The sequence below is a fragment of the Somniosus microcephalus genome, chromosome 18, assembly GCF_052327205.1.
Source record: "Somniosus microcephalus isolate GS21.2 chromosome 18, FLI_Smic_1.0, whole genome shotgun sequence".
Lineage (NCBI taxonomy): Eukaryota > Metazoa > Chordata > Chondrichthyes > Squaliformes > Somniosidae > Somniosus > Somniosus microcephalus.
In genome coordinates, this window is record NC_141004.1 from 20,475,125 (window position 1) to 20,491,808 (window position 16,684).

At 45.1% G+C, this 16,684-nt stretch overlaps 1 protein-coding gene across 1 annotated transcript in view; it reads right to left on the reverse strand.

The window, feature by feature from the left end:
- LOC147105089 (solute carrier family 26 member 9-like) overlaps positions 1–16,684 on the reverse strand; it is a 93,510-nt gene that overhangs the window by 63,883 nt on the left and 12,943 nt on the right. Inside the window, exons 4-8 of the mRNA XM_086011741.1 lie at positions 16,159–16,334; positions 11,495–11,659; positions 11,240–11,392; positions 9,841–9,923; positions 5,973–6,120 (exon numbers count right to left, since the gene is read on the reverse strand). Coding sequence (XP_085867867.1) covers positions 5,973–6,120; positions 9,841–9,923; positions 11,240–11,392; positions 11,495–11,659; positions 16,159–16,334 — 725 coding nt within the window. The remainder of the gene's footprint in view (positions 1–5,972; positions 6,121–9,840; positions 9,924–11,239; positions 11,393–11,494; positions 11,660–16,158; positions 16,335–16,684) is intronic.

The following is a 16,684-nucleotide window of genomic DNA, read 5'->3' on the forward strand; positions in this document are numbered from 1 at the left end:
TCCCTTTCTATTTGGGTCTGACTTTGAAAATGGAACTTGAAAATATATACATATATTTAAAATCACATAAATATATATATATATATTATCCTTTTTCTCTTTTGAATTGTCACATGCGTTTCTCATTCAAGATGGCATGGTTGGTGCTCCCAGACAGAGCAGTCACCTATTAGCGCGATAGCAAAATACTGCGGATGCTGGAAATCCGAAATAACAACAGAAAATGCTGGAGAAACTCAGCAGGCCAGGCAACGTCCGTGGAGAGAGAAATAGAGTCAACGTTTTGGGTCGAAACCCTTCTACAGAACTTCTGACGAAGGGTTTCGACCCGAAACGTTGACTCTATTTCTCTCCCCACGGATGTTGCCTGGCCTGCTGAGTTTCTCCAGCATTTTCTGTTGTCACCTATTAGCGTTCCCTCCCTCTTTGAAAGGAAGCAGCTCGCCCCTGCTTGTTTCCCCTTCCCACTCCACTTCCAGTTGGCTAAGCCAAGATCGAGAACTCTGCAACACATTTTCTACTAGCAAGCAGATGGACCCTCCTTGAAGAGACTTCGTGCAGGCGCTCAGTATAGCTGAAGCCTCTGTTGGCTTAAGGGTGCAGTACGGTCTGGAACTATATAGTACATGATGGAATCAGGGTCAGCCTGAGAAAGGGATGAAAAAACTTAGGATGTCCCCCAATGAACTAAAGGGATGAAAAAAGTAAAGTCTGTTTTAGAAATAACAACAGAAAATGTTGGAAACGCTCAGCAGGTCAGGCAGCATTGAGGAGAGAGAAACAGAGTCAATGTTTCGGGTCAAGGACCCTTCGTCAGAACCGGAAAAAGGTTAGAGATGTAACAGATTTTTGAGGAAGTGTGGGACAGGGACAGGGAGGAGGGAAGGAAAGAACAAAAAGGGAAGGACTGTGATAGGCTGGAAGGCAGGAGAGATTAAAAGACAAAAGGGATGATGGTGCAAGGCAAAAGGAGATGGTAATGGGACAGGTTAAGAAACAAAAGATGACTCTAGATGAGGTGTAAATGATGATGGCAGAATCATCAACAGCTACCAAGTGACAAAAAAAGGGGAAAAAAATTAGGGGCCGAGGTTATGGTCTGAAATTGTTACAATCAATATTGAGTCCAGAAGGCTGTAAAGTGCCTAATCGAAAGATGAGGTGCTGTTTCTCGAGCTTATGTTGAGCTTCATTGGAACAGTGTAAGAGGCCGAGGACAGAGTGGTCAGAGTGGGAGTGGAGCGAAGAATTAAAGTAACAGGTGACCGGAAGCTCATTGTCATGCTTACGGACTGAACGGAGGTGTTCCGCAAAGCGGCCACCCAATCTGTGTTTGGTCTCCCCAATGTAGAGGAGACCGCATCGTGAGCAGCGAATACAGTATACTAGATTGCAAGAAGTACAAGTAAATCGCTGTTTCACCTGGAAGGAGTGTTTGGGGCCCTGGACAGTGGGAAGGGAGGAGGTAAAAGGGCAGGTGTTGCATTTCCTGCGCTTGCATGGGAAGGTACTGGGTGAAGGGGAAGCGGTGTTGGAAGTGATAGAGGAGTGGACCAGCGTGTCTCTGAGGGAGCGGTCCCTTCGGAATGCTGAAAGGGGGGGGAGGGGAAGATGCGTTTGGTGGTGGGATCACATTGGAGGTGGTGGAAATGGCGCAGGATACATAGATACATAGATACATAGAAGATAGGAGCAGGAGTAGGCCATTCGGCCCTTCGTGCCTGCTCCGCCATTCGATGAGATCATGGCTGATCTTTTAATTCAGTATCCCGTCCCCGCCTTCTCTCCGTAACCCTTAACCCCTTTTGCCCGTAGAAATATATCTAATTCCCTCTTAAATATATTTAATGAGCTGGCGTACACTGCCCTCTGTGGCAATGAGTTCCACAGGTTCACCACTCTCTGAGTGAAGAAATTCCCCCTCATCTCTGTCCTAAATGGTTTAGCCCTTATCCTCAAATTATGTCCTCTAGTTCTGTTCTCACCCGCCAAGGGAAACATTCCTTCTGCATCCAGTCTGTCTAGACCTGTCAGAATTTTATACACTTCTATGAGGTCCCCTCTCAATCTTCTAAACTCCAGTGTGTACATCCCTAAACTACATAGTCTCTCCTCATAGGTCATTCCCGCCATTCCTGGTATCAGCCTGGTGAATCGCCGCTGCACCCCCTCCATGGCAAGAACATCCTTCCTCAGATGAGGCGACCAAAACTGTACACAGTACTCGAGGTGTGGTCTCACCAGTGCCCTGTACAGCTGCAGCAAGGTATCCCTGTTCCTGTATTCTAACCCTTTTGCTATGAAGGCCAGCATACCGTTTGCCTTCTTGACTGCCTGTTGCACCTGCATGCTCGCCTTCAGTGACTGGTGTACAAGAACACCCAGGTCTCTCTGTACTTCCCCCTCTCCCAATCTATTGCCATTTAAATAATAATTTGCCCTCCCGTTCCTGCACCCAAGGTGGATAACTTCGCACTTGTCCACATTATAGTGCATCTGCCATTTATCCGCCCAATCGCCCAGTCTGTCCAAATCGCTCTGGAGCTTCCTGGTCTCTTCCTCTGAGCCCACCCCCCCTCCTAGTTTAGTGTCGTCTGCAAATTTGGAAATGCTGCATCCGACTCCCTGATCCAGGTCATTAATGTAAATTGTGAACAGCTGGGGGCCCAGGACAGATCCCTGTGGTACCCCACTTGTTACTGCCTGCCATTCAGAAAATGAGCCGTTTATTCCAACTCTCTGTTTTCTATCTGACAGCCAGTTCCCTATCCACGCCAAAACTTTCCCCTTTATCCCATGAGCCTCAATTTTCCATGCTAATCTTTTATGTGGGACCTTATCGAAGGCCTTTTGGAAGTCCAGGTACACCACATCTACTGGCTCTCCCCCATCTATTCTACCAGTTACTCCCTCAAAAAATTCCAATAGATTAGTCAAGCACGATTTACCCTTTGTAAATCCATGTTGACTCTGTCCTATCCTGTCCCCATTTGCTAAGTGCTCCGCTATTTCATCCTTAATGATGGACTCCAGCATTTTGCCCACAACTGATGTAAGGCTTACAGGTCTGTAATTACCTGCTTTTTCCCTACCCCCCTTTTTGAATAGTGGGGTAACGTTAGCTACCCTCCAATCCATCGGCACTGTTCCCGAGTCTAATGAATTCTGAAAAATCATCCTTAGTGCATCCGCTATCTCTAGGGCCACCTCCTTCAGTACCCTAGGATGCATGTTATCAGGCCCTGGGGATTTGTCCACCTTCAATCCCTTTAGCTTCCTTAACACCATATCCTTAGAGATATTGATTTGCGTCAGTTCCTCCTTTGCCAATGTCCCTATTTTTCCCGATATCCCAGGGAGGTTTTTTGTGTCTTCCTTCGTAAAGACTGACCCAAAGTATGCATTTAGTTGATCTGCCATTTCCTTATTTCCCATTATATATTCCCCCGTATCTGACTGCAATGGACCAACTTTGGTTTTCACCAGTCTTTTCCTTTTGATATACTTATAAAAGCTTTTGGAGTTAGTTTTTATATTTTCCGCCAGCTTGTTTTCGTAAGCTATTTTGCCCCTCTTGATTATGCCCTTTGCCCTCCTTTGCTCTATCTTAAACTGTTCCCAATCTTCCGCTCTGGCGCTTTTTTTGGCTATTTTATACGCCCTATCTTTGGATTTTATGCTGTCTCTAATTTCCCCTGTTATCCACGGTTGAGTCACCTTTTTAGATTTCCTTTTATGCCAGATTGGTATAAACAATTTTTGCAATTTTGTCATTCTATCTTTAAATGTTTGCCATTGTTTATCTACCTCCAGTCCTGTTATCTACCTCCTGATCTGTTTTTTGTGGAGGCTGGTGGGGTGAAAGGTGAGGACAAGGGGAACCTTATCGTGGTTCTGGGAGGGAGAAGAAGGGGTGAGAGCAGAAATGCAGGAAATAGAACGGACACGGCCGAGGGCTGTGTCAAATGAAATCAAATCAATTTTATTTGCCATATGTATTACTACAATGGAATGTTTTTACTCCCCGATCACTTCCACAATAGGCTGTGGGAACTCACAGAGACACGGCGCTATTCTACAGCGCCATGTTCAGTAAAAGTCAATTCAATTGCGTCCAATGGCAGTGGGAACGCGATGTCCATCAGCCGCTCCGTCTCCGTGGACTCCTCCTCCTCAACCACAGTAGATGGGAATCCTCGGTTGAGGAAAAAGGAAGACATATCGGAAGCACTAGTATGGAAGGTGGGATCGTCAAAGCAGTTGCGGTGGAGGCAGAGGAACTGGGAGAATGGAATAGAGTCCTTACAGGAGGCGGGGTGGGAGGAACTGTAGCCCAGGAGGTTGTGGGAGTCAGTGGGCTTGTAGTGGATGTTGGGCGATAATCTATCCCCAGAAAGGAGAGAGAAGTCGAGGAAGGGAAGGGGAGAGTCGGAGATGGACCATGCGAAGGTGAGGGAAGGGTAGAAATTGGAAGCAAAGTGAATGAAATTTTCTAGTTCAGGGTGAGAGCATTAATAGATTCGTCAATGTACCGGAAAAAGAGGTGAGGGAGGGGACTTGAGTAGAACTGGAACAAAGAATGTTCCACATATCCCACGAAAAGGCAGGCATAGCTAGGACCCATGCGGGTTCCCAAAGCAAAACCTTTAATTTGGAGGAAGTGGGTGGAGTCAAAGGAGAAGTTGTTTAATGTGAGAACAAGTTCAGCCAGGCGGAGGAGGGTGGTGTCGCCATTTCCGCCACCTCCAGCGTGATCCCACCACCACCACTTCAGGATGGACCTTCTGCCTGCCGCTTCGACCTACCAGCAACCCAACCGCTAAATCCCAGGGACAGAGTCAAGAGGGAGCGTCGGAGGGTGGGGCAGCCTGAAGATCGAGGTAGGCCATAAGTTATTAATTATTGGTGGAAGGCTAAGTATGGAGCAAAGATCAATGACCTTTGGCCTTGTCATTGTTGGAGGCTTCACTGGGCTTCACCGGTCCCATTGAACCTATCAGTGGTGCTTCTGGCAGGATTTCCAAGGTAACCCAGGCTCGCATGCCAGGTACATTCCTAGATTGACGCCAGGACATGGGGGGCTGGAAGAATTACCTGCCCCGCCTGGATTGAGGCTCCCTGCTTAGTGTAAATGGAGCCAAAACCTGGTGTATCTGGATTCAGCCCTAAATTCCAACCCCCTCTGTCACAATTGTGAAATAATTCCATCCCCCCCTGCCCTCCCAGTGGGAAGAGCTTTTGTCACTATCTTGAGGACAATGGAAGAGATACTATTAGGACCACAGGTGTTATTGGAGTCCAGAGCATGGAGGGTCCCATAGAAATGGTGAGGACCAAACATGGTTTCAGTTCAAATCATTAAACAGGATAGAGCAATAGATGAAGATTCCTTCCCAATATCATCAAGGTTACAGTTGGAGAAGAAAGAAAAGGCAAAAGGATGAGCTTTCTTTTTATAACAGTACCACCAAGATGGAAGCGGGATGGAAAAGGCGATTGATAAATGTTCTGAGAGACAGGTTTGGTTAACGGATCATAAGCGGCAGTTGCCGTAAGGGCAGGAAAACCACCGTTAACGTTTTCTTCCAATAAGGTTGCATTTTTGCAGCTCCAATAGTCAATTTCTGGACCTCATGAGCAGAGATAGAGTAGGCTCAGGCTGATTAGTTGAATTACTGAGATGATCGGGGCTATGGGTTGGTTGTTCCCCAAATTGCTTACGGTCATTCGGGATACAGAGCGCTTGGCATTAGTGCCAGACTTATCATTACAATGTCCCCAGCAACAAAGCAGTTCATTTTATTGAGGATTGAGGTCCATTTTAAGGGACTGGTACTGGGGCAATGTTTTTAATAACAGGAGTCTGAGATAAGAGAGTTTACAGTAACAATGTTGCGATGTAGAATATCATAGCTAATTTTTAAAAGGACAGAAATAACTAATTCTTCACATAATTATATCAGGCTTCGTACCTGGTTTGCATTTATGTCATAGCCATGCTTGGCGGAGATTGTCCTCCCTACAGCTAAGTTAATGACATAGCCAACGATAGCAAGTGAGAAAGCAGTTCCAACCATATCACTCCACAGATTGACTTGAGGAGCATCTGGAGCAGGCAGCCTGTGAGATGAAAAAAAAAGAAGTGCCAATATTTACTTACTGCTTGAAGTAGATGGAAGGCATTCCACTGGGAATTAGTGGATCACTTGGACAAATCCCTATTTAATCAAGGCTACCAAAATCTGAACTTGGCCTGACACAGGAAAAATGCAATGACCTTCTCCAGCTGGGTGGAAACCTAGTCACTGCCTCTAAGTTTTGTTCCTCTAAATTGGTGTACTTATATTCTCCCTCTTTACTGTAGAACTAAAGAATAAGAGGGACCATGCTCTCTTCTTTCAGCTGGGAGGGAAAACGCTCTTCACAACAGACCTTGCCAGGGCTGCCATTAATGCTGTATGATACTGCCAGGCATGAGGCAAGCTGGGCATGTGTGCCGCTCCCAGCTCTCTGTTAATTATGCAGGGTGTGCTGAGCTCCATCCCAGACGCCCCACGGTATGGGGCAGGTTCCTTTTGAGATGGGAATGCATCACTACTTTTGATGTACTCCAAATAGCAGGACTGGAGACCTCTTCACTGACAACAGTGAAAATTAAACATCAGTTGGAGTTCAGAATCAGATCAGATCCTCAGTAAGGGAGACCAGTGATCTCACACCAGGGCTAATGGACTGTCTCATTCCACGTTATCACTGAAACACAATATGGAGCAGTTTATCCTTCCTGAATTTTAACTTCTTGTTTTGGCCAAATTAGCTTAGATGCTGAAACTGAAGCTACAGCTATCTGTGGTAATAGTTTCCTTCAACATTGCATAGACTGGGGAGCACTTTATAAGCTGCTTCACCCACCTAGAGTATTTTGGGAATTATGGATGCGCGGACTCCACTTATCGCCATCCCGGCGTGGAGACTAGGAGTGCATATTGGGAATTTGGGAACGCGCTCACCCTGATTTTCCATCCATTAAAATTAATGGAATGAAAATCACAGCGAGTTCTTATCTGAATTCCCAAAATGTGCTCCCACAAGGTGAAGCTTTGTGCTAGAAGGGCATATTCATAGAATTAGCCTTTGTACTGAAAGCTCTCACCTTATACTTCCCTTTTGAATGGATTAATTGTTGATAAAATCCAGTTTCCTGAAAAATTTGATATTTTTAGATGGGATCAAGATGAGGGATGTCAGTGGAGGGGAATAAAACAGATCCCACTTTAGACACGTGTTGTCCCACACAGGACAAGCTAGATACATTCCTTTTACCATAGCAAAATACTGCGGATGCTGGAAATCCGAAATAACAACAGAAAACGCTGGAAAAACTCAGCTGGCCAGGGCAACATCCGTGGAGAGAGAAACAGAGTTAACATTTCAGGTCGATGACCTTCTGTCAGAACTGGAAAAAAGCAGGAAATGGAAAGCAAGTTTAGGGGCTGGGAAAAGGGGGAGGGGATCCCTAATCTTGCTTTCCATTTCCTACATTCCTTTTACTCTGCCCAGTGAATCCAAATCTCAGAAGAATAGCTGCACCAACGGGAATTTATTCCATTTTCTATTTAGACCACCTTGAACCTCTCACTGAAAATGGTTACCGAATTTATGCCAGTTAATACAGAGTTGTGGGCACGTTCCAGCTGTTTGTCACTACAAACTGGATCGAAACTTCCTTAACTCAGTTCATGCGGGATCTTTACAACAACAGACTGAGGAGATTTTTGTCACCTCCCTGGATTTGTATCCAGGTGCCACTGTGCTAGATAAGTTCCTGATCAGGTTTATGTTACAACGCAAGCTTTTCCAAGTGGTGAACAATAGATTGATTTTTTAGCAGTTTTCTAGGTCACCAGTGTGATGACAACTCTTGATGGGTGGTTTTGGGGTTTATTACCAGCTGGTGGTACTGATTAAAATCTACTTCAAGCCAAAGAACATATTTTCAAACTTGTGGGTGAAAATTCTTAATATAAAAATATAAGTATTACCACACAGAGATTAGACACCAGGGCAGCCACTTTTTTGTTTCTCAGTATTACAACTCCCCTCACATTCCAGTTAGGGAGTTCGAGGGTTGGATTTTATGAATTAGGAACATAGGAACAGGAGGAGGCTGTTTAGCCCCTCGAGCTTGGTCCGCCATTCAATGAAATCATGGCTGATCTGTGACGTCTTTGTCCCATATCCCTTCAGTTAACCAAAATCTATCAATCTCAGATTTAAAATGAACAATTGATCTAGCATCAATTGCCGTTTGCGGAAGAGGGTTTCAAACTTCTACCACCCTTTGTGTGTAGAAGTATTTCCTAACTTCACTCCTGAAAGGCCTGGCTCTAATTTTTAGACTATGCCCCCTCGTCTTAGACTCCCCAACCAGTGGACTTAGCTCCCGGTGCAGCGTGTATAGCAGCAATGCGGGCATGGAGCTCCGTGCGTCCCTCCCAGTGCTCCATTAATGGTGCAGGGTGCACTGGCCTTGGTAGCCGAATTCCCGAGGGTACCCCCCCACCTCCCCCCCCGCCACTCCTCCGCCTCGCTGTACAAAGCCAAGCTAGCTCGTTAAGTCTACCCCATAACTCATGCTAAACAATTAGCACAAAACCTGTTCCAAACCAATTAGTTCTCAATAAACACTATGGGGGAAAAATTCAGTTGTTTGCTCCTCCCGTTAGCGCCTTAAGAGGGCGCTAATGGGGCGCAAAGCAACTAGCCCCTGGGCACGGCGATGTTTGTGCCGCTCGCGAAATGAACTAGACATTTTGCGGCGGCGCTAAACACTACCGCCACGATCTCCTGCGCCGGCAGATTGTGACGTCAGTCGAGTGCGCAACGCCCCGTTAGCGCCCCGGACCGGATATTGAGTGGCGCCCCCTGCCTTACCGCCTGCCGCTAGCAACGACAGGTTGAGGGGAGCGTTATGCTGTCAGAAAAGGACTAGGGGAGCGCTATTTAAAGGTGACTGCTTCCTACCTTTTTTTGCCGGTGACATTTTTGCACCACGCATTCTGAGAGAGAGAGAGAGACTTCTGGAGAGATTCAACGCTGTGTGAAGGAGTTTTGAGTACTGAGCAGCACTTTGCAGGTTTATTTTGATTTGCCCTTCCTTCCTTCACCAGCACTCTGAGGTGGCACCTCGCTCTTCGGCCTTTGCGCCTTAAGACAGGTGTGAAGTGCCTGATTTAGCGCTCCAATCACCTCCAGGGGCGATAAAAGCCAAGTTTGCTGTTGGAGGCGATAATTAGCACCAGGCGCTAAACTTTGCGCACGGCCGATAATGGCGCCCCAAATGGGGCGATACTGAATTTTTCTTCCTATGTAAGTAAAAAGCAGGTTTCATGTTTTGGATTGAACCCTTTGTAGATTTTTTGCTGTCCATCATTTCCTTTTATTAAATTCCAGGTCATTCTGTTGGATGTTGGGAGGGTGGGAACAAACCCGCCAGTGAATCCAAGGCCAAAATCTTAAGGCACCATTTTCGGCCTTTGTGCATTGGAGAAATTCGGGTGCACCCTGCATGTGATTTTCAGTCCATTTAAATTAACGGTCGAGAAATTGTGCACAGAACGTGTCTGAATTTCCGGCATGTTCTGCTGGTGGGTGAGGCTTCCCTCCCCCCCAAGGAGTTCAAATTCAGAATATGGCCCCGCTAATCTCCAGAATCAGATCGCAATCATAAATCACTTCAGCATTGACGTCGTATTTGATCCAGATATGCTGTATATCTGTTTGGGTTCACCACCAGCAACCTGTTAAAGGAGACTATTTATATTCTCCATTCTCACTCACCCCAGAGGAATCACTCCGACGACATCAATGCCATATTTATTTGGTAAGTCTGCACCCCCTGAGATTGCTGTGGAAACGATGACCTAAAAGTAAAAGCAGAGCTTTATTCCATTTTTTAAATATATTGCAATAAATTGATTTCCCCTCCCCTCTTCCTTTTTCCTTCCTCTCTAGGCTGGAAGTGGTGATTTTTGCGAGGATACAGTACAACAGTACAACATCTTGAGTATTGTGTGCAGTTTTGGTCGCCTTATCTGAGGAAGGATGTTCTTGCCAAGAAAGGAGTTCAGCGAAGATTCACCAGGCTGATACCTGGGATGGCAGGAATGACATATGAGGGGAGATTGGGTCGATTGGGCTTATACTCGCTGGAGTTTAGAAGAATGAGAGGGGATCTCATTGAAACGTATAAAATTCTGACAGGACTGGACAGACTAGATGCAGGAAGGATACTCCCGATGGTCGGGGAGTCCAGAACCAGGGGTCACAGTCTAAGGATAAGGGGTAAGCCATTTAGGACAGAAATGAGGAGGAATTTCTTCACCCAGAGAGTGGTGAACCTTTGGAATTCTCTACCACAGAAGGCAGTAGAGGTCAATTCATTAAATATATTCAAGAAGGAGTTGGATATATTTCTTAAGGCTAAAGGGATCAAGGGGTAGGGGGAGAAAGCAGGGACCGGGTACTGAATTTGGATGATCAGCCATGATCGCATTGAATGGCGGAGCAGGCTCGAGGGGCCGAATGGCCTACTCCTGCTCCTATCTTCTATGTTTCGATGTTTCTATGTAACAGGCACTAGCGGCTCTGATACTTTGTCCCAGTCACCATTCGAGTCTGGTTAGTCAGTGTGGACAGGTTATTCACCTGATCCTTCCTTCACCCAACATACATACGCATTTTTCAACAAGGTTGACTGGCTAATGATCAGAAGCTGCCTGATAGATTTCCCTTTCCTAACTTGAGGATACTGGCTGCGATTCCACTGACTTTGATGGACATTAAAATCGGGGGAGATGTACAGCGGGCGGCTGCATCGATAGCGCCCATTTTACACTGTCGCCCGGGTTCAAAATTGGGCCCACTAAGTCCAATTTGCTCCTCCCCCCATCACCACCACCCCGACTGAGATCAGCGAACACAGAACAGGCCAGGAAACAAGGATAGAACATTCCTGGTCTGAATGCTCAGTACCACGCTGGGTGATGCATTTACTCACTGAGCCATTAAGCCCCTCCCCCCCGACCCACGCCCCCTTTCTCCCCCAACAGTTTGCAGAAAAACTAAATTTCAAAAGAAAACCAATCGTGATTTCAGAAACTCTCAAATGCGACGACTAGTCTCAACACGAATCTACGCAAGGTCCAAGAATAGATAGGAGCGGCAAGGCTTTACTTACTACAACGATTTCCATAGGGATGGGGAATGGTAGCTTGTGCTTAAATCTGACGTTTATCTCCTTTACAATAAATAGGACCACGCCGTTGATCAGAGCAAAAATCAGTGATGCTACATTGGTATGGGGAAGGTTTTTGCAGATGTCAATGAACGTCTGGTTTAAAAAAAAATAACAAGATCAGAAACGTTAAGCTGCGGGCTCCAGGAAGAGCGATGACACAAATATCCTGCTAATAGCTGGCTGTCTGTTACTTACATATATTATTGCCAGTGGGCCACTGTACGCTTGGATTTGCAGACCAAAGATGTATTTCAACACCGAGATTAAGATCTGTAGCCCAGCTGCAGTCATGAATCCTCTGATGAAGGATTCGGAGAGGTAAATGGAAATAAAGCCAAACTGAACGAAGCCTAAGCAGATCTGTTAATCAATAGGAAGGAAGTTGTCATTCAGTGCATTTCCATTTGTTGTTGTACAACATGTAGAATCAACAAAATCACAGCAGAGAACAGTGCCAGCTCTTTAACTGGAGCTATCCACTGCCAAAACCCTTTTCCCCTATGTAGAGCCATTGGAATATGGCCTTAATTCAAATGCTTGTGTATTTTTCTTTCGCTTGGCAAAGTAGTTTATCATAGGTTGTTGTGAATCAGGTGAAGGGCAGTTAGGGTTGCCAGCTCTGGTTGGATGTAGTCCTGGAGGTTTCCTCACGTGACCTCCCACCTCCAACCGCCCCGACCTTATTCCATTGGGATCAATTGTCCCATCCGAAAGAAGGCGCATCCGACAGTGCAGCACTCCCTCAGTACTGCACTGCAGTGTCAGCCTAGATTTTTGTGCTCAAGCCTGTGGAGTGGAACTTAAGAACATAAGAACATAAGACGTAGGAGCAGGAGTAGGTCATTCGGCCCCTCAAGCCTGCTCCACCATTCAATAAGATCATGGCTGATCTGATCTTGGCCTCAACTCCACTTCCCTGCCCGCTCCCCATAACCCTTGACTCCCTTACCATTCAAAAATCTGTCTATCTCCACCTTAAATATATTCAATGACCCAGCCTCCACAGCTCTCTGGGGTAGAGAATTCCAAAGACTCACGACCCTTTGAGAGAAGAAATTCCTCCTCATTTCCGATTTAAATGAGTGCCCCCTTATTCTGAAATTATGCCCCCTAGTTCTAGATTCCCCCACGAGGGGAAACATCCTCTCTGCATCTACCCTGTCAAGCCCCTTCAGAATCTTATACGTTTCAATAAGATCACCTCTCATTCTTCTAAACGCCAATGAGTATAGGGCCAACCTGCTCAACCTTTCTTCATAAGACAACCCCTTCATCTCCGGAATCAACCTCGTGAACCTTCTCTGAACTGCCTCCAATGCAAGTATATCCTTCCTTAAATAAGGAGACCAAAACTGTACGCAGTACTCCAGGTGCGGTCTCACCAATACCCTGTACAGTTGTAACAGGACTTCCCTACTTTTATACTCCATTCCCTTTGCAATAAAGGCCAACATTCCATTTGCCTTCCTAATTACTTGCTGTACCTGCATACTAACTTTTTGTGATTCATGTACAAGGACCCCCAGATCCCTCTGTACCTCAGCATTTTGTAATCTCTCCCCATTTAAATATTAATTTGCTTTTTTATTTTTCCTACCAAAGTGGATAACCTTGCATTTTCCCACATTATACTCCATCTGCCAGATTTTTGCCCACTCACTTAGCCTATCTATGTCCCTTTGGAGATTCTTTGCATCCTCCACACAATTTGCCCATCAATCTGAAAATGTTCCTTTTATTGCAATCCTCTGCCTCTTGTCTTCAAACTTTTTTTTATCCATGCCATCCATCTCTATTGCAGCTCTTGTGTGGAACCTTATCAAAAGCCTCTGAATATCCATGTATATATTTGATTTTCCTTTATCCATCATCTTAGTGATCCTGTCAAAGAACTCTACTAAGCTAGTTAGACGTTACCTACCTTTACAAAACCGTGACGATTCTCCCTAATTAGCTGATAATTTCGAGGTGTTCATTTGTTTGATGGATACGAGCAACTGTTCCGCTGGAGTAACTTGGTTTGTTACTTCCTCTTTTAATGGCAAGCTTCAGTGGTCTTCATTTTCACAGCAATTGTGTCACAAGTTTTTGTAGCATCAGCAAATTTGGCTACATTACACTCGGTCCCTTCATCCAAGTCATTAATATAGATTGTAAATAGTTGAGGTCCCAGCACTGATCCCTGTGGCACCCCACTAGTTACAGTTTGCCAACCTGAAAATGACCCATTTATCCCGACTCTCTGTTTTCTGTTAGTTAGTCAATCCTCTATCCATGCTAATATATTACCCCCAACCTCGTGAGCTCTTATCTTGTGCAGTAACCTTTTATGTGGCACCTTATCAAATGCCTTCTGGAAATCTAAATACACAACATCTACTGGTTCCCCTTTATCCACCCTGCTCGTTACATCCTCAAAGCACTCCAGCAAATTTGTCAAACATGATTTCCCTTTCATAAAACCATGCTGACTCTGCTTGCCTATATTATGATTTGCTAAATGTCCTGCTATCACTTCCTTTATGATGGACTCCAGCATTTTCCCAATGACAGATGTTAGGCTAACTGGTCGATAGTTGCCTGCTTTCTGTCTCCCATCTTTCTTAAATAGGGGCATTAGATTTGTGGTTTTTCCAGTCTGCTGGGACCTCTCCAGAATCCAAGGAATTTTGGTAGATTACATCCAACGCATCCACTATCTCTGCAGCCACCTCTTTTAAGACCCTAGAATGCAGGCCATCAGGTCCTGGGGACTTGTCCGCCTTTAGTCCCATTAGTTTGCCTAGTACTTTCTCTCTAGTGATAGTGATTGTTTTAAGTTCCCCCCCACCCCAATAGCCCCTTGATTATCCATTATTCGGATGCTTTTAGTGCCTTCCACCGTGAAGATCAATACAAAATATTTGTTCAAAGTCTCTGCCGTTTCCCTGTTTCCCATTATTAATTCCCCAGACTCATCCTCTAGGGGACCAATGAACTTGAACCCAATGACAATGACACTAAGCAAGGTCAGGGCTCTATGACACTATAGGGCAAATTCATCAATTCCACATTTCCACTGGGGAACCAGGTTCAAAGAGAATGCAGGACAGAGAATCAGCACTGCAATGTTCGAGCCCGATCTCCGACTCATGCGCCCTTCGAGTGTGGCTCCCTCTTGGGGTGCACTGTCCATGAATTTACTGTTGTATTTCACTACACTCCCTCAGGAGCTGATATCGTGGAATTCTCTGTTGTATTACACTACACTCCCTCAGGAGCTGATATCCAGGAATTGTCTGTTGTATTTCACCACACTCCCTCAGGAGCTGATATCCAGGAATTCTCTGTTGTATTTCACTACACTCCCTCAGGAGCTGATATCCAGGAATTCTCTGTTGTATTTCACCACACTCCCTCAGGAGCTGATATCCAGGAATTCTCTGTTGTATTACACCACACTCCATCAGGAGCTGATATCCAGGAATTCTCTGTTGTATTTCACCACACTCCCTCAGGAGCTGATATCCAGGAATTTACTGTTGTATTTCACCACACTCCCTCAGGAGCTGATATCCAGGAATTTACTGTTGTATTACACCACACTCCCTCAGGAGCTGATATCCAGGAATTCTCTGTTGTATTTCACCACACTCCCTCAGGAGCTGATATCCAGGAATTCTCTGTTGTATTACACCACACTCCCTCAGGAGCTGATATCCAGGAATTCTCTGTTGTATTTCACCACACTCCCTCAGGAGCTGATATCCAGGAATTCTCTGTTGTATTTCACCACCCTCCCTCAGGAGCTGATATCCAGGAATTTACTGTTGTATTTCACTACCCTCCCTCAGGAGCTGATATCCAGGAATTTACTGTTGTATTTCACCACCCTCCCTCAGGAGCTGATATCCAGGAATTTACTGTTGTATTTCACTACCCTCCCTCAGGAGCTGATATCCAGGAATTTACTGTTGTATTTCACCACACTCCCTCAGGAGCTGATATCCAGGAATTCTCTGTTGTATTTCACCACACTCCCTCAGGAGCTGATATCCAGGAATTCTCTGTTGTATTACACTACACTCCCTCAGGAGCTGATATCCAGGAATTTACTGTTGTATTTCACTACCCTCCCTCAGGAGCTGATATCCAGGAATTCTCTGTTGTATTTCACCACACTCCCTCAGGAGCTGATATCCAGGAATTCTCTGTTGTATTTCACCACACTCCCTCAGGAGCTGATATCCAGGAATTCTCTGTTGTATTACACCACACTCCATCAGGAGCTGATATCCAGGAATTCTCTGTTGTATTTCACCACACTCCCTCAGGAGCTGATATCCAGGAATTTACTGTTGTATTTCACCACACTCCCTCAGGAGCTGATATCCAGGAATTTACTGTTGTATTTCACCACACTCCCTCAGGAGCTGATATCCAGGAATTCTCTGTTGTATTACACCACACTCCCTCAGGAGCTGATATCCAGGAATTCTCTGTTGTATTTCACCACTCTCCCTCAGGAGCTGATATCCAGGAATTTACTGTTGTATTTCACCACACTCCCTCAGGAGCTGATATCCAGGAATTTACTGTTGTATTTCACCACACTCCCTCAGGAGCTGATATCCACGAATTTACTGTTGTATTTCACTACCCTCCCTCAGGAGCTGATATCCAGGAATTCTCTGTTGTATTTCACTACACTCTCTCAGCAGCTGAAGAGATTTTGTTCTTTTTTCCCCCGGTTTTTTTAAAAAAAATGCTTAAAATGAAAGAGAGATTAAATCTGCAAATCTCCTTGGAGCAGAAGAATATTTCCAATCCATTTTGCCGTAATGACTTCCATCTCTCAGAGATGTGTTTGAATTCCTTACCTGTATTATAGCCGTTAAGCACGTTAGAGTTCCTGAAATCCGCATGCGAACTTCATTCATATGAACAAAATCTGTGATTGTGTCATTCAGACTTTCATTGTAGTGTTGAAAGTTTTTAAGTGGGGCCATAGTTTGAACCACACTCCCGACTATAATACTCAGCACAGCAAAGGTACCTGTTAGAAACACATAAGATGATGTTTAGAACTAGCTTGAGGAACATGATTTTTTTTGTCATTCTTAATCTTCTACTCCAGCGTTAACAGAATAAAATTCTTCTTGTACCACTCACTGTTCCTCAGCCAAGTGGAAAAACAATTAAAGAGAAAGACTTGCATTTATATAGCCCCTTTCATGACCTCAGGATGTCCCAAAGCGTTTTACAGCCAATTTTTATAAAGTGTTGAAATGTAGGAAAATGCGGCAGCCAATTTGCACACAGAAAGGTCCCATAAACAGCAATGTGATAACTGTCCAGATCATCTATTTTAGTGGTGTTGGTTGAGGGATGAATATTTGCCAGGAC